Source organism: Mesoplodon mirus, assembly GCF_964341445.2.
Source record: "Mesoplodon mirus genome assembly, chromosome: 10".
NCBI lineage: Eukaryota > Metazoa > Chordata > Mammalia > Artiodactyla > Ziphiidae > Mesoplodon > Mesoplodon mirus.
This window is the reverse complement of record NC_138986.1, coordinates 14,867,092-14,885,406: the sequence shown is the minus strand read 5'-3', so window position 1 is coordinate 14,885,406 and position 18,315 is coordinate 14,867,092. Positions and strand designations below refer to the sequence as shown.

Genomic DNA, 18,315 nt, shown 5'->3' with positions numbered 1-18,315 from the left:
CTTTGTTTTACATATCTAGGATTTTGAAGACTTAAAAAAGAATATGGCTTGATTTGTAAGAAACTGGAGGCAGCACTTCCTAGGCTACTCTGGTTTTAAAGCACATGCTATCCTGGATATAAGCTCCTTGATTTGATGTGGAACCCATTTTGGTTGACATAGCCAGACCTAAGCATAGTGCCCTGGCACATAGTTCACAAAATACTTAAGGCAAGTTTATTATCTTAAGACAGTTAATTTAACATACAGCAGTGTCCCTGCTAAAAATCTGCGTGTGATTTGGTAATCCAGTCGTACCTGGGGCTACTGATGACTAATTCCTTCTTCTATGAAGGCAAAATAAGCAGCTGTGTAACTTTAGTGGTCCAGAAGTGAGTAATAGATTTAGTACATACCTGCCTTGAACTTTCTTGTTCTTTGATCAGCTAGATAAATGACTTGTGAGTGGCTAAATGTCTGCCTTGCAAAACCGAATTCTGACCCTGCTATAAGCATTTCTGGTGCACTATCACTAAAACATCAAAGTTGGCCATTAGACTGGCATGCCAGTTTCCTTGGATTGGCTTTACAGTTGAGATCTGTTTCATCTCATTAGGAAACTGAAGTGATTTTGATTGGTAGACATCGTTAGAGATCTTTGGGTTCTTAATTCTTTTAGACTTTGAACTTTCAAGTTTATGGTCTGATGAGTGCTTACATGGAGAGTGAACTGATTTAAGAGAAACCAAAGGAAAAACTGGGCAAAACTAATGCTGAAGTTTTAGATGAAGCCGTTGGGCAGAAACTTGGCTATGTGTCTCAAGTATTTGGCCTTGAGTCAGAGTAACTATGCTTATTCTTAAGATCAACAAATATTTTCTCAGTACCATACTCTATATAGTTGTATAGAAATAAACCCTGGGGTTATTCCTGAAACTCTGAATCTCCTTCCTAGAGAAAGTGCTGTCAGGAGCATCCTAGTCTTTTCTTTTGGAGCTGCTGCTCTGGAATTTAGAACTGGGGTGGCTTTGCTGCTAGTTCTTGGAAGGCATAATGATGGATACTTGGATTTTGCCAAGCATGTCAATTATTTTGATTTTTTAGTCACCATCATCAAGTAATAGCATTATAAGGAGTGCTATACAGACTATATCTGCTTTCTACAACTGGTTGAAGTAGAAACATTTTGATGGATACATATGCAAAGGCTGGGGAGAAAACTTAGTTCTTGCAGAGAATGGCTAGTAGTCTGTCCGCATTGGGCCAAGGGAAGCTGTCAATTAGTCTGGTTATGGGAGAGCCACAAATGCCCTGAGTTAAGTAATAAGAAAAGGAAGTTAAGTCATCTGTTTAGTGTTTGTGTACTGATCTATTTTGCATTTTGAAAATAAATTCGGCAAATTGGGATTTCAAAAATAGTTTCACACATTTTACCTCAAAGAAAATCTCAGTGCAAGCAAATAATCGAGTGGACTCATCAGAAGTTAAGTTATGCATAAATATTCTGCAGAGTCTGGTTTTGCTGAAAGTTTTGATACGTGTTATGCTGAGGTACAGCCAGAGATATATGCACTTGCTTGTGTTCTGAAGAGGATAGTTCCAGGGAGACTTGGACAGTGGGCAGAAAGCAGTTTAACAGTACTGTACTTTTGGGTTTTTTTTTGGGGGGGGGTGTGCAAAAATCTGTGTGCGCTCAGGTTGAAGATGGAATTTCCTTTAACACTGATGATGAAAGTAATAGTAAGAGGAAGTAATACATGTGGGTACATCCCAAAGCTTTTTCACTACATAATTTTTTGAAGAATGTCCTATGGGTAATTTCTTAAATTGGGAAAATGACATGCTTTTTTACATGCTAGAGTTCTAAGTCTAGGGTAGATGCCACACCTGTGTTGGCAAGCTTAACGTATAAGTCAGCAAAGATGTATTTTGTGTGTCTTATATTTTGTTTTTGTTAAAAAGTTTATAGAAAATGCTTATTTTATGGTTGATTGTTATTGAGACTGTATTCCTTCAAGGATTCCCTATACTTTAGCAATTTTTTTTGTTTGTTTTAAACCTATTAGCGTAGGCATGTAGGTTTCAAACTTTTCCTGTTGAGATTCTAAAAATATATTTTATTAAATGCTACCTGGTACACACATATATGTAAAGTTGAAACAAAATTTTCAGGAAATAGTACTTGTTATTATGGGTATATACTCTGCTATCGTTTGTTTCATTTTTTTTAAAAAAATTAGCTGATTGTGGTACCTTAAATTGATTTCATAAATCACCAATGGATCAGGGTCCACAGTTTGAAAAAACTGGTATTTCAGTTTTTAGTATTAGTTGCTGTTACAAATTATTCCAACACTTAAGTGGTTTAAAACAGTGAACATTTGTTTATCTCTGAATTTCTGTGGGTCAGGAATCTGGAAGTAGCTTAGTTAGGTAGTAGTTCTGGGTCAGGGTCTTTCATGAGGTGTTTTTTATGTCAAGATGTTGACCGAGTTAGAGGATCTGCTTCCAGGGCGGCTTACACTCCAGCGGGTTAGTACTCGGGTAGTTCTCGGTTCTTCTCCCTGGGGCTGCTTGAGTGTCCTCACAACATGGTGGTGGTTGGCTTCCCCCAGAGCGAGCGATCCAAGCAAGAGCGAGGAGGAAACATCACCATCCGCCACACGCTGTTAGTTAAAAGCAAGTTACTCAGTCCAGCCTGCAGCCAAGGGGAGAGGAATTAAGCTCCGTGTCTTTGAAGGGAAGAGTCTCAAAGAATTTATGACATTTTAATAACTACCACAGTTCTATATTTTTCCTGTTTATGGATGAATTAGGATTGAACCAGAATTCTTGCTGAAGTCAATCTGTAAGTAATTATCTTAGTTAATTAAGTCAGTTTTTTCTCTGAGGGCGTTTAGTCACACTCCTTCCTCTAAAATTTGAGAAGACAGCCTCAAAGAAGTTAGGTAATTAACTAGCCAAGCCCATTCAGTCTAGGAAAACGAAACAGATTTTCTCTGACTTTTTGTCATGAGAAAATAATAATCTGTGTGTTGATTGAGATGAGAAAATTGGCTGATTTTTAAAAAAAAAATCTTTTCTGAAGAAGTTATAGTGTGGGACTTTTGTTCTCTAGTCTTCCAGCTTGTATTCTTTTACATGATCGTAGTTATAGTGTCAATTTATTTGGTCTCTGGATAATGCTTGATGTCTTTATGAATTTGCAGACTCCTCATACCAGCACCCCCGTCCCAACTGATTTTTAGAGGAAACGGAAAATGTACTTATTAAATGAATTTTAACTACTTTACGGTTAGCTCCGTGTGCTGCCTATATTACTGACCCTGAGATTGTACTGTGTAACTCTTCCAATTAGCACATTTCCGGGACCTAAAAGAAGATGTTACAACTAAAAGGTAATCAGGGTGTGCGTGTAAAGAAACCTATACCATGTTTTTCTGCTGTGAATTTTTCATGGAAACTTCGGATCTGGAAGGCTTTGTTCTAAGCCTAGTTTTGGCTGACTGCTCTGAGGAGTGGGATGAGTCCCTGGCATGGGGAGCGTGAGTGAGGCCAGGATGAGTGACCAAGGCTCACCTTGTTTGTTTGTTTTTTTTTTCTCATTAGGCTTTTCTGAGTAATAGGTGGGGATACAGTAAATCGTCTTACACTTCTGCTGTTACAGAATTGGATAATGGCTGCTTTTTTCTTAGACTGCTTTCTAGTTTATCTTACCACCAGGACACCTGACAGTTCTATTCTGCCCTAAAGCACTGATTGTACTTACTTATGTAATTACTTTTCTTGGTATTTATTTATATATGTTGTATCTCCCATCCCCCTGTAAGATCCTTACAGGGACTTAACTTTCATATATACTGCTGGTACTCAAGTACTTGAAGAACTGAATTGAATTTGTAGTTGAAGGACCGAAGATGATAATTTCTCCCACCACAACTGAATGAAAAAATGTTTATTTTTTTTATCTTTTTTTTTTTTTTTTGCAGTACACGGGCCTCTCACCGCTGTGGCCTCTCCCGTTGCGGACCACAGGCTCCGGACGCGCAGGCTCAGCAGCCATGGCTCACGGGCCCAGCCGCTCCACGGCACGTGGGATCTTCCCGGACCGGGGCACGAACCCGTGTCCCCTGCATCGGCAGGCGGACTCTCAACCACTGCGCCACCAGGGAAGCCCAAAAATGTTTATTTTTGAAGAAAGCCTCTGGATATAGGTGGTAGGTGCAGCTGGTGTATGTGTTAATCACTATCTCTGTTCTTTAGATGCCCACAGTACAGTGGGCGAGAACACAATCATATACTTAATACACAGTTTGTTCTACACTACACATGTGCAAAATGGTGTGCTGGTACAATGAAGTTGGTGTTAGAACTGAATCTTGAAGGGTGAGTGGATAAGATAAGATGTGGTTTTGTGACATTTGGGGTTGTGCATTTCTCAGCTTTACTCCATTATACATCTACCTTGAATTGTTTTCTTGTTGGCAAGTGGCCATCATAGTTTGATAAGTTGCTTCTTTCTGTGGCATGCATGCTCTTGGTATATTATTTCTCTAGAACTGTGCTGGTCCAGTTCAGTAGCTCCTAGCCACATGTGGCTATGTAAGTTAATGTCACACTAGCCACACGTGCTTCAGTATCCACATGGGGCCAAAGGCTACCATGTTAGACGACACAGATATTGAACATTTCTCTTGTCACAGAAAGTTCTGTTGGACAGTGCTGCTCCAGAGTCAATCTGCACATTTTCACATTATCTGTAGAGTGTTAAGTTAGGAATAGAGTGAGAAAACTTAACAGCCTCCTGACATTAGGAGAGACAGCGTGGTTGGTGTTTATGAGTAGAGAGCAGAGAGTATATATTTACAGTGGTTAAGAATATAGGCTTTGGAGTCAGATCGGGTTGGAATCATACTCTGTCCTTTAAGCTGTTTGGCTTTGGGCATGTTATTTAACCTCTGAGCCTTAGTTTTTTTGTTTTGTTCAAATAGGGATAATATTTATCTCACAGGGTTGTGTGGGTATAAAAAAAGTGTAAGGGGCTTAGCACAGTGCCTCAGTAAATGACAGGATCATTAATATATTTTTAAAAGTCACTGATTTAAAGAAATCTTTAGAGTTGTCTTAAAGTAAAATGAACTTTTTTTCCTTTTGGTGTACAGTTCTGTGAACTTGAATATAGGTGCACATTTATGTAACCCCAGTCAGGGTACAGGACAGCTCTGTCACTTCAGAGAACTCCCTCATGCTGTCCTTTGGCATACCAACCTCCTCCCACTCCTCTCCCTGGCGGCCAGTGATTCCTTCTCCATCACTTTTTGTCTTTTCTAGCATGGTATATAAATGGAACCATATAATATGTAGTCTTTTGAGACTGGCAGCTTTCAGTCAGCTAAGTTGAGTGAAAGAGTCATAAAAAGTTGTAACATGTATTAATAGCACAACAGATTTTTTTTTTTTTTTTTTTTTTTTTTTTTGCGGTATGCGGGCCTCTCACTGTTGTGGCCTCTCCCGTTGCGGAGCACAGGCTCCGGATGCTCAGGCTCAGCAGCCACGGCTCACAGGCCCAGCTGCTCCGCGGCATGCGGGACCTTCCTGGACCGGGGCACGAACCCGTGTCTCCTGCATCGGCAGGCGGACCCTCAATCACTGCGCCACCAGGGAAGCCCAAGCACAACGGATTTTTAAAGATGTTAGTTGTGAAATATTAAAAGTCTGAAATTTTGCTGATAGAATTGTGTGTGACTGGAGTTTTTAATGTTTGAAAGTGAAATTAATCATGAAATATATAGGGGAAAACTACTTCCCCCAATTGATGACAGCTGTGTATGTATCAACTTGTTTTACCTTGTGAAGATAGTTGATCATTGGTGGGGAAGGTTCCTGTTTTTAGTTTTATGAAAGATCTGTAGAGTTGCCAGCAGAGTCCTGATTTGAAGAAGGTGGTTGTTTAAACATCATCATTTTCTAAAAATGTGGTCTGAAGATAACAGCTGGCTGCTTTGCCTAGACCTTCCCCAGCTTAACACTGAAAGCCTGGCTGCTCCAGAAAATCCCCCAGTGCCGGGAAACCCAGGATCTAAAAGGGCCACTTGAAGGAAATTTGAGGATTCCAGTTCATCAGATTTCATTAGTGAACCATCAGAGAGGTATTTGATACTAGTTTGTTGTCCTCTGTAAGTCTTCATTTGAGTGAGTTTAAGAAGTACTCTGGTCCATTTTCATTTTTTTCTTTCTCTTTGTTTTGGCTGCACTGCTGCGAGGAATCTTAGTTCCCCAGCCAGGGATCAGACTCATGCCCCCCTGCAGTGGAAGGCGAGGAGTCTGAACCACTGGATGATCAGGGAAGTCCCAGGTCCATATTTTGATGTTAGCAATATATATATATACACACACACACATATATATATATATATTTTTAAATTTATTTTTGGCTGCATTGGGTCTTCGTTGCTGTGCATGGGCTTTCTCTAGTTATTGTGAGTGGGGACTGTTCTTTGTTGCGGTGTGCGGGCTTCTCATTGCGGTGGCTTCTCGTTGTGGAGCAGGGGCTCTAGGCGCACGGGCTTCAGTAGTTGTGTGCAGGCTCTAGAGCGCAGGCTCAGTAGTTGTGGCTCGCGGGCTCTAGAGCACAGGCTCAGTAGTTGTGGCGCATGGGCTTAGTTGCTCCGCAGCATGTGGGATCTTTCTGGACCAGGGATCGAACCCGTGTCCCCTGCATTGGCAGGCGGATTCTTAATCGCTGTGCCACCAGGGAAGCCCTCAGACATGTTTCTTAACTAAGGATTCAAAGGGGATCCTGGGGATTTGATTCAGCCTTCATTTACTCTCAGAATCATATATGGGTTTTTACGCAGAGTTAACCGTACTAACAGTTAACTCATAACTTCACATATGTTAATTCCGTTAATCCTCACAACAATCCTGTGAAGTAGTGCTACTATAAAACCCATTTTACAGATGAGGAAACAGGCCCAGAGAGGTTCTGTGACTTGCCCAGCATGATACCAGTACTAAGTGGTGTGGAGTAAGGATTCAAATCCAGGTTGGTCTTAACCACTGTACTCTTGTGACAGAAACTTGGTACCACTTTGAGGAGTGCTTCTGTAGCCACTGGTGAATTTACTTTTTAGGCTCTCCTCAATATTCTGGTATAATCTCTTGACATTTTGTTCTGAGAGAAGCTATGATCTTGAAAAACTTTTATGTTTGTATTATACCTAAAATAATTTGAAAAACTATAATTTAAGTTGAAGCTTTTATCATAAATTTAAATACTTGAAAAATATGTAATTTCTGACATAAGTTGATATTTTAAAATATTATAAATTTTATATAAACAATAACTTATACCTTTAATATATCTTAGTGGAATGTAATACAATAAGGAGTTGATGTCCACCGTGATCCATTTAAACATAAGGATTCAAGCGTTACCTTCCTTTTTCTTCTTGAAAATTGTATGTTACATTTCCTCCACAAAACATTATCCTAATAAATTTTTATGCTTGAAGGTCTTACTGTCTTTTTGTTCTTTGTTATGTATTTGTGTGTAAGTTGAAATGTTAAATTTTCATTTGCCATGACTGTAAAGCACTAAATGTTCGTGTTCTTTTTGTTGTACTAAAATTTTATAATTACACAGTTGACCCAAACAGCAGATTGTACACATTGATACTTGGAGTAAAATTCTACTGGAAATGGCCCGTCTTATTAAAGAAGGCTCTGTTGACCAATATTTCAAATTGTCCTTTGGCTTTCTAAAGATTTTAAAATGCAGGTTAAGTATATTTAAAGGTTTTAAAATATAGTGGACCAACTAAAACTGAAGGTGGGTGAGATGCCTTCTGTACATTGTGAGATGGGAAAATGGGAAAGGAGAACAGACTTGATACGCTGCTTACAGGTGACAATGCAGGCACAGCGATTTTATGAAAGTGCTGATGTGGAACTTGAGGATCTAGAAAGCTTTTTTTTTTTAAGGTAGAAATGAGTTTTCTGTTTTAAAAATTCTATTTATTTCTTGGCTGCGTTGGGTCTTTGTTGCTGCGCGCAGGCTTTCTCTAGTTGCGGCGAATGGGGGCCCCTCTTCGTTGCAGTGCACGGGCTTCTCATTGCGGTGGCTTCTCGTCGCGGAGCACAGGCTCTAGGTGCGTGGGTTTCAGTAGTTGTGGCACACGGGCTCAGTAGTTGTGGCGCTCGAGCTTAGTTGCTCCGCGGTATGTGGGATCTTCCCGGAACAGGGCTTGAACCCGTGTCCCCTGCATTGGCAAGCGGATTCTTAATCACTGCGCCACCAGGGAAGTCCCTAGAAAGCAATTCTTCAACTATCTATGCCCACATGTTGCATAGTCCTTGGTATAGGTACCTGAAATAGAAGACTGGTACTCAAGAAGAACTCTCGTGGTGCACTGAAAGACACCAGGATGGGCAACTTCACACTATTCCAGCAAATATATACATGAATGTCATCAGTGAGGGTACAGATAAATGTGTATTCTCTTGGGAGTATACCATATAGCAGTTAAACAAGCTATAAAGTGACTGACAGTGTCCCAATTTAGAACAGTAATACTCTGGATATGTATATAACTTATGAAAAATTCATTGTGATGGGGAGAGGGTAGTAGGGCAGGGGGATATGTGTAAAAATGAGGCAAATGAAGATAAAAAGGACTTTTTTTTTTTTTTTGCGCGGTACGCGGGCCTCTCACTGTTGTGGCCTCTCCCGTTGCGGAGCACAGGCTCCGGATGTGCAGGCTCAGTGGCCATGGCTCACGGGCCCAGCCGCTCCGCGGCATGTGGGATCTTCCCGGACCGGGGCACGAACCCGTGTCCCCTGCATCGGCAGGCGGACTCTCAACCACTGCGCCACCAGGGAAGCCCCAGGACTTTGTTTTTAAAAAGTTAATTATCAATACAAGATGGTAAGCACATAAATGTTAAATTCTTTGTACTTGGTATTTTTAATTTTCCCTACGTATGTGAGAAACTTAAAAAAATATTCCTCTGTGGGAAGAATATTTTGACCAACTTGGTAGTGAAAGGATGGAAAGTATTGATTAATAAAAGGAAAGTGCCGGTGAGCAGTCAGACTCAAATTATGCCACCTAAAAATACATAGGTATACAAAGTTCATTTTTGCCATTAAGAAGCCTACTTATTTTATAAATTTCAACACTTTGGAGTTCCTGTATGGTTTTCTTAGGGCCAAGCTTGGGATTCCCTGGGGAAAGGTTAGGAGCAATGCCCAAATTCCCCAGATGCCCAGATTATCCAAAGTTCTTTAAAATATAAAATGAACATTATCCTTGCAAACTGTCAGTGTTATAGACCCAAATGCCGGATTCTTTATAGTTTTTATTCAAGCAGCAATACATTTAGAAACTGAAAAAGATCACTGACAATTTCTTGATTAAAAAAATTAAATACCTATTAATCTCAACAGGTGAGCATTTATTTTTGATTGTAGAACTTCAATATATCTTGCAATGACACTTTTCTTTGGTCGTCACTTAGAAAAATACTCGTCCCAGCTCAAACATTACCTTACAAATAAAAAGTGAGAAGTATTAATAATTTCATGGCAAATCACTGGTACAAGCTAAAATGACTTTTCTAAGGTCGTGATTAATGAAAAATGCTCCCAAAGTTAATAACTTTTTTGTTATTACAGGGCATTGGAGGGCAAGCTGCAGATCTGAGGCACAGGTGCTTGGTGTTGGGTTGAACATTATACATTTACAGCCAGAACTTTCCCTAAATGCCATCTTTTAAAATGTGGAGGGAGGGACTTCCCAGGTTAGCGCAGTGGTTAAGAATCTGCCTGCCAATGCAGGGGACATGGGTTCGAGCCCTGGTCCAGGAAGATCCCACATGCTTCAGAGCAAATGAGCCTGTGCTCCACAACTACTGAAGCCCTCGCGGTTAAAGCCCGTGCTCTGCAACAAGAGAAGCCACCGCAGTGAGAAGCCTGCGCACCACAACGAAGAGTAGCCCCCGCTCGCCGCAACTAGAGAAAGCCTGTGCGCAACTGAGACCCAATACAGCCAAAAATAAATAAATTTATTTAATAAATAAAAAGAGCAAATAATAATAATAAAAAAGAAAACGTGGAGGGAATTCCCTGGTGGTCAAGTGGTTAGGATTTGGCACTTTCACTGCCATGGCCTAGGTTCAGTCCCTGGTCAGGGAACTGGGATCCTGCAGGCTGCGCAGCATGGCCAAATAAAATAAATAAAAATGTGGAACTTTTCCTAAAATCATACTTAATGCATTTTCAAAATATTACCACAGTCACTTGAAAGCTGCCTCACTTCCAAATAGACTTAACATTTAGAACAGTCATGCTCTTTCCTGGTATTATTTCCTGTCAAGTTACTTTCATAAAAGTTACCTACCTCTATGGTGATAAGGATGACAATCATCCATTCCAGGCGGAGCGTCCTCTTCTCAGTCAGGTGATTCCGCATCAGATCTGTTAGCTCCATGCAGTGCTGAAGCTTTTCATTCATGACCTGCGTTAGAAAAATCTCAAAGTATCCTGTATATTTAAACAGTCACTTACGATAACAGTCGCATGCTTCAAAATTCTAAGTTTGAAGTAGGTGTGCAGTGAAAAATCACCCCTTCAATTCTTGCTCCTCAGCCCTCCCCAAAGGCAAGTACCAGTGCTACTTGTCTCCTTTCTGTGAATCCACCTAGAGACGTTCTGTAACGCACAGATCTGACTGCAAGAAGTACTTTGCATACTGAAGCTCTTACATTCATAAGACTTTGATGGAAGATCTAAAAATAAAGTTTTTGGTTTCTGGTTTTTCGTTGCTGCCTTTGGATTTTCAGCAGGTAATAAAAGCAAACCTGAAATATTCTTTTAGCATGGCCTTAAGATGACGAACAATGATTATCTACTAAAACGGTTCGAAGCCCCCCAAACACAAAACTTGACCTGCTGCACACTCGCCACTAGATGGCACTGCTTTTAATGCTTAACTGCAGAGGTTCTGCGTTCTGATGCTCCACAAGCTGGCTGAGGGGTTCATAGAAAACAGTATCTTTGAATTTAAGACTTGAATGTGACCACTGGCAAGTTATACTTCCTTAATCTCTCTGTATCTCACTTTCTTTTGGAAATGACACAGTCTGGAAACAAATTTTTAAAAACAGTTTTTGGATTCCCCTTGATAACTTCGGGGGTACGTATGCTCAGAGTGCAGGTATGGTCAGTGGAAATCTGAGACAGATCACAGATGCATGTTTGGGGACTGACTGAAATGTGCTAGTGCACCATATTTACTATCATTTTGCACAGAGCATTACTAATGAGAGCGAACACGTGGAACCACACTGATAGTACGTATTTGCCCACGTTTCCAGACTTCATGTAATCCCGTAGTCACCAATTTGTATAAATGTTTAGAACAGTGCCTCTTTCTTTTCTCCCTTTCTTCGTCTTCCTATTTCTATTGGCTGCTGCTTGATCTTGGTCTACAAACATGCTCAGCCTTAAGCTTGCCTCTCTCTTCAAAGTGCTGACCCAATCCTCTTTTTCTTTTAACTTTGACTAAAGAACAGACATTTTCTTTCTCCACTTCCTCACCACCAACTTATTCCTTAGCCCTTAGAGGTTGCAGATATTACTTCTACTCCCCCGAAACTTCCAGATGTCTCCTAAACGGTGACACCCTTTCTTGGTTAGATTCTGAAACCTCAATTAACTCGAGCATTTGACAGCACCCTGAAATGCACACTTCCTTTGGCTTTTTCTCCCCTAGGGACCAAGTTCTGCCTCTGACCATCACTCTTTTTCTGAGTCTTCTCGGACCTCCCCTGGCCTGTGGATGGCATTTTCCAGAGTCCTGGTCTTGTCCCTCCTGTCCTCTAGCTCTGCACTCTCTCTGCATGATCCTGCCCATCTGGTGTGTGTAGGCGCTTCCTGAACTTCAGTCATTTCCATCCCATCACTGCTTCTGTGATACACATGTGCCAACTGGATTTAAAGTAAAAAAGACAGGAATGGGGACTTCCCTGGTGGCACAGTGGTTAAGACACTGTGCTCCCAATGCAGGGGGCCCAGGTTCGATCCCTGGTCAGGGAACTAGATTCCCACATGCATGCTGCAACGAAGAGTTTGCATGCCACAACCAAGGAGCTGGCGAGCCACAACTAAGGAGCCTGTGAGCTGCAAGTAAGATCTGGTGCAACCAAAAAAAAAAAACAAAACCCCACAAAAACCACCTTAGAAATGTTTATTTTAAAAGGAAACTACATTGCCAAAATGGAAAACCAGTATGATGTGAAATGGTGTTGGATACACAAAGCTGAGCCTGGTGCCTGGGAAAGTAGTAGATTATACATTAGAGGGCCGGTCAAGAGCCACTAAAGCCAAGCTAAGCATCTCTCAACTCTGAACAGAAGTGTTACTTGCTTCAATGCTTACATGTTATTTCAGGGTCCATGTGTTACCTAAGTTCATCTCTTGTACAAGTGTATGGATTCCACATTTTGAGAAAGACTGATTTAAACTGTTTTTTGATAAGTCCCAAGTATTAACTGCTTAATCCCAATTTCTCCTCTGCCCGAATTTCTAACTGCCTATAAAACATCTTTTTACTATTTTCCTGCCGGCACCTTAAATTTAGCATTTCTCAAACTACAGTTGACATCCTGTTCAAGTCTATCCCTCTTCTTGGGTCCCTAGCTCAAAGCAGGTCACGCTATCCTCTCGGGCACCCAGCGTAGAAACCTTTGATCTCTATCCTGCATTCCTGGATCCCTGGCACTTCAGTTGTCCTTGCTGTATGGAGGCGAGTCTATCCTCTCCTTAGCATTTCTTAATACACCTAGTAGGCTTTCATCAACTATCTGTCACCTCTTCAGACTGGTCTGTTTGGTTGTTTTGGTGGTGGTGATGGGCTGGGGGGTTTCCAGGTGTCGTTTGCACGGGCCACCAGAGTTCTCATCCTAAACAGGATGCATCGTTTCACTCCCCTGCTCAGGAGCTTCGAACGTCTTGCTATTGCCTTCTCGATGACATGAAACAACCCCAGATGGTTTAGTCCAAGCACTCTTCAGTGGGCGGCGCCCTCTTCACGCCTGAAGGCGAGGTTTCTGTGACCCCTCCTGACCTCCTGCTCGCTCAGCATTCCCATAGCACCTCGCTGTTTCCCTCGTTTAGAACTTACCTCATGGCCACCTGCTACCTGCCCGGCACCCTCTCCTCCTGCCCCCTTGCTTTGGAGAGTTACTCTTCCCTGCTTCCAACCACGTGACGCTGCCAATCTTAGTATCACTACCCGCCTGACACCAACCCCTCTCCCCTCCTCCGAAAAGCCCAAGGGGGAGACAGGGTTGGCCAACTGTGAGGCCCAGTTGCCTCATCACATGGCTGGTCAAAGCACGGACACATGGCCCAGTCCTTTGAAGCTGCCAGGCAGAGTAATACGTCGCTCGAATATCCCCTTCCCACAGTCCTTTCTCCGCATTGCGGAGAGAATGCCACCAAGAAGGAAAGGATGAGGCCAAATTGGTACGGGGGATGCTGAGGCAAGAAACAGTCCTGGTGACCCGTCTGGGTCTGTGCAACAGACATTCCCTGTTTCACACCTGCTCCTGTTTCTCAGCCCCGTGAGCCAGTACACGGGGATAAGCAAGGTCACTCCAATTGTCCTCCTCTCGTGTGCAAGGGAGCCCCAACTAACACATGCTTCCTATGTCCTTTGGTTACAGAATCAGACGTGTTTCGTGCGCACAGATGATGGAGCAGAAGAAAACGGGGACAGGGTCCCAGAGGTGGTAAATGTGAAGTAGGCTCTAGCTGGGCAGGTGCCAGCAAGAAAAGGTGAGGCGCCAGGGGGACAGTATTTCTAGTGGAGGAAACAGCATGGAGGCAAGTACAGCTCGATAGTGAAAAACCTGAACGTGCTTGGAGGTAAGGTTGAAAAAAGGTAAGTACTGAATTGTGAGAGGTACTATATAGACCACAGGCGGTAGGCAGAGTAATGGTCCCCCAGATATTCACATTCTAATCCTTGGGACCCACGAGTATTACACAGCAAAGGATACTTAAGACTGTACAGGAATTAAGGTTGTTAAGTCAGACGATCTTTAGATAAGGAGACAATCCTAGATTATCTGGGTGGGCCCAGTGCAATCACAAGGGTCCTTAAAAGTGGGAAAGGCAGGCAGAAGAGCTCAGCAATGCGGGATGCGGGGCGGAAGAGGGATCTGAGCCAAGGGCAGTGGGTGGCCCCTCGGAGCTGGAACAGCCAAGGAAATGGCTCCCACCCAGAGCCTCCAGGGCGGTACGCGGCCCTGCCAACGCCTTGATTTTGGCTCAGTGACTCCCAGGTCAGACTTCGGACCTACAGAACTGTAAAATAATACATCTGTGTTAAATCAGCCTGTGGTAATTTGTTGCAGCAGCAGTAGAAATGAATACATAGCATGATCATGTTGGAACTTTCTTCTGCAGGTAAGGGAGTCCTTTGTCCGCTCTTAAAATATTTGTTCAGTATTTACTATACTGTGCTGGACAGAGGAGATGAAATGGTGAATAAGACAGATATGTCTCTGTCTTCTGGCGACAGGGCCCAGCCTAGAGGCTGGGAGACAAAGAAGAAGGTATTAGGGTGAACGGGGGTGGGAGATGCACATCAGCAGTCAGGGCGCAGAAGGCGGGTCAGTTTGGTATCCCTCCCTGTCTCACCAGCCCAGGGCCTATTGTAGAGACTTTCAATAAATATCTGGTAATGAATGCATGACACTCGGGAGAAAACGAAAGGGTGCTCTGACTGCATGTGGAAGATGAAGGAGAAAGAGGAAACCATGGTGAGTTTCAAATTCCTGCTTGACTGACCAGGTGGTCGTGCTATTAGCTGAGACAGAAATAGAGAAGGTTCAACTGCATTTTCTGGGAGAATACAGTGAGTTTCATTTTGAACTCTTAATCACTGATTAATTCTACAAATATTTATGGAGCACATATTCTACATGAGGCCTTTGCCAAGAAGCGGGAAGGGAGCCAGGAAGAAGACGACCCTGCTCTCTGATTTCACGAAGCCTGCGTTCTAGAGGGGAGTGTACTCATCACATAGTTACAGGGAAAAGCAGCTTCTATCACTTTCGCTGCTGTGTTTTAAGGAAGGAGAGGGGGAATCTCACGAGTGCAGCTCCAATTTCATATAAATTCCCTTTTCCCCTCTGAATACCTGCTACTTCTACTTTTAGCCACCTTGCCCCAGTTCCTACACAGATTCCAATAAGGATGTGGAATATGTAATTTATAAAAAACAATTTAAACGAAACAAATTTTAGCTCGTAAAGAAAATTTAAAGTGGATTTCCAGGGACTGCTGGTGATATGGATGGAATGTTTGTGTTCCTCCAAAATTCACGGTGAAGTCCTGACCCCCAATGTGATGGTATCTGGAGATGAGGCCTTTGGGAGTGATTAGGTTTAGGTGAGGTCTAAAGTAACATCCTTACAAGGAGAGGCAGAGACACCGGAGTGGGTGTTCTCGCCCGGCCTTGTGAGGAGGCCACACCGAGAAGGTGAGAAGAGGCTTCTCACAGGCACTGAATCCGCGGTGCCGTCAGATCAGCACGATGCGGTACGTGAACCGCCGCCCCCGAGGAGTGCGCACCAAGCACACAGGCAAGTGGTGCCCAATTGAAACAGACCTTTATTTTTATTCTTCAGGACACTACCTGAATTATTTTTTTACAGCACAGATTAAGTGCAATGTACGCGTTACTCCAGGTACTCAGTTAAGGATTCAGAAGTCAGCAGCATTATAGTTACACAGAACCCACCTAAGATTTTTTTGAAAAACACCACGGAACTGAACTGTTCCGGAGCTCTTCCAGTTTGGGGACTGAGGGGACCTGGTCCACCTGCTCCCTGGGCTGCGATCACTTTCCCCACACTGGGCACTGAGGGAGCCTCCACTCAGAGGAGCACTGTCCCCAGCGAACCCCAAGCGCCCTCCTGGCACATCCCCTCCCTCTGCTTGAGCAAAGTAAAGACGCAGAGGCACTTCCTCCAGGTTTCCCCTTCCTACTCGGCACTGTGATGCTTGTCCAGCTAGTCGATTACTTCACCGCGTGTCAGTGTTCACGATCGATCCTGTTGTGACATTCCTCATCTTTAGCTGTGGCTTTCACGCTGAATGCAGTGTTCATGCTGAGTAAGTTCCTCTCTTTACACTTCTCCTCCTCTGGACCGCACACGCAGGATGTGTCCTGCTCAAACCACCTTCATCGTTGGTGACTTCAGTGATTCTGTTCTCTTTTCCTGTACTCTTTTGTCCACGAGGGACATGTGAAGGACACCATGGGCATCAAAGATGCCGTGATTTGAGGAAGGACACAGGATGGGGGGTGGGGGCAGAGGGGGAGGATGCTTGAGCGCACACTTCCCAGGCAGCCCGTTTACCTTGGTTGTTGCTCAGCCACTGTTACTGACTTAATTCAGCACAACAGGCTGGTCATCAGAAGAGGTCTGATGCATCTGCTTGGTGGCAATAATCTTTATACTTCATCCCAACGATCGTGGATCCACCAAACGCCTTCATTCCAAGAGAAAAAGGGGAGACATCCAAAAGCCGTAACTCGTGAGCACTTTCAAATTCGCCCCTAGTAAATACGGCTGCTCATCAAGGTTGATGCTTTTGTTTAATGTCATTAAAGAATTCTCACAAAAGGTTTATTTTCAAGTTTTCCTTGAGGCATAATTTATATACAGTAATATGCACTTGTTTCCATTCTAAGTACACAATTTGAAGACTTTTCACAGAGAGACACCTATGTAAGTAACACCACAGCGTTTCCATCACCCCAAGATCCCTTGTGCCCCTTTGGAATCTACTGCCCTACCCACCACCCCACCTCCAAGCCCTAGGGAACCACTGATCTATTTTCTGTAACTATAGATTAGATTAGCCTTTCTAGAATTTCCTATGAATACAACACCATGTATTCTTTTGTGTCTAGATTTTTTTCACTCAGCATAATGATCCTGATATTCATTCATGTTGCATGGATGGGTAATTCATTGCTTTTATTGCTGAGTGGTACTCCACTGTATGGCTATCCCACAATTTCTTTATCCATTCACCTACTGATGGGCATTTGATTGTTTCCAGTTTTTGGCTATTATGACTAAAGCTGCTAAGAACATTCAGGTACAAATCAGTGTGAGGACATATGTTTTCATTTCTCGTGAGTAAATACTCAGGAGTGGAATTGTTGGATCGTATAGTAACACAAGAATTAAATTTCTGAGGAACTGCCGGGCTGTTTTTGCAAAGTGGTTGTACCAATGTATATTCCCACAAGTAACGTATGAAACTTCCATCTGCTCTATATCCTTCCCAACACTTGGTATTGTCAGTCCTTTAAGTTTTAGTCATTCTAGTGAGTGTGTAGTAACAGTGCATTGCAGGTTTAATTTGCACTTCCCTGGTAAACGATAACGTTGAACATCTTCTCATGTTCATTTGGCCGTTCACATATTTTGTGAGACGTCAGTTTAAATCTTTTGCCCATTTAAAAAACTGGGTTGTCTTTTTGAGTAGAAAGAGTTCTTCCTTTTTTTAAATGCATAGATCTTTTTAAAAAATTATTTATTTTATTATTTATTTTATTTTTGGCTGCGTTGGGTCTTCGTTGCTGCACACAGGCTTTCTCTAGTTGCGGCAAGCGGGGGCTACTCTTCGTCGTGCTGCGCGGGCTTCCCATTGCGGTGGCTGCTCTTGTTGTGGAGTACGGGCTCTAGGCATGCGGGCTTCAGTAGTTGTGGCACGCGGGCCTAGAGAGCAGGCTCAGTAGTTGTGGCGCACAGGCTTAGCTGCTCCATGGCGTGTGGGATCTTCCCAGACCAGGGCTCGAACCCATGTCCCCTGCATTGGCAGGCAGATTCTTAACCACTGCGCCACCAGGGAAGCCCCTTGAGTAGAAAGAGTTCTTTGATTATTCTGGACAAGTCCTTTGTCAGGTTATATATGGAGAATATTTCCTCCCAGCCTGTGATTTGCCTTTTCATATTCTTAAGAGTGTCTTTCAAAGAGCAGTGGTCTTAGTTTTGATGAAGTTCAACTTATCAAATTCGTTCCCCAAGGTGCATGTTTTTTTTTTTTTCCTTAACAAATCTCGGCCTTCCCCAAGGTCATGAGGCCTTTTTCCTATATTTTCTTCCTGAGGTTTTATAATTTTAGCTTTTATATTTAAAAGGTCTCTGATTCATTTAGAAATGGTGTGAAGTAAAGGAAAGGGTTCATTATGACTATCCCATTGTTGTAGCACCATGTGTTGAAAAGATTAGGAAAAAAACAAAGAA

At 42.8% G+C, this 18,315-nt stretch overlaps 1 protein-coding gene across 3 annotated transcripts in view; it reads right to left on the bottom strand.

Annotated features, from left to right (window-relative positions):
* Positions 1 to 9,309: 9,309 nt before the first annotated feature.
* The window catches only part of RMND1 (required for meiotic nuclear division 1 homolog), a 38,105-nt gene continuing 29,099 nt past the window's right edge, over positions 9,310 to 18,315 (bottom strand). For all 3 annotated transcript variants that reach the window (XM_082633836.1, XM_082633838.1, XM_082633837.1), the window contains 2 exons: positions 10,380 to 10,496; positions 9,310 to 9,527 (listed from right to left, as the gene is read on the bottom strand). In XM_082633836.1, the coding sequence (XP_082489962.1) occupies positions 9,495 to 9,527; positions 10,380 to 10,496 (150 nt within the window). In that variant the 3' untranslated portion in view covers positions 9,310 to 9,494. The remainder of the gene's footprint in view (positions 9,528 to 10,379; positions 10,497 to 18,315) is intronic.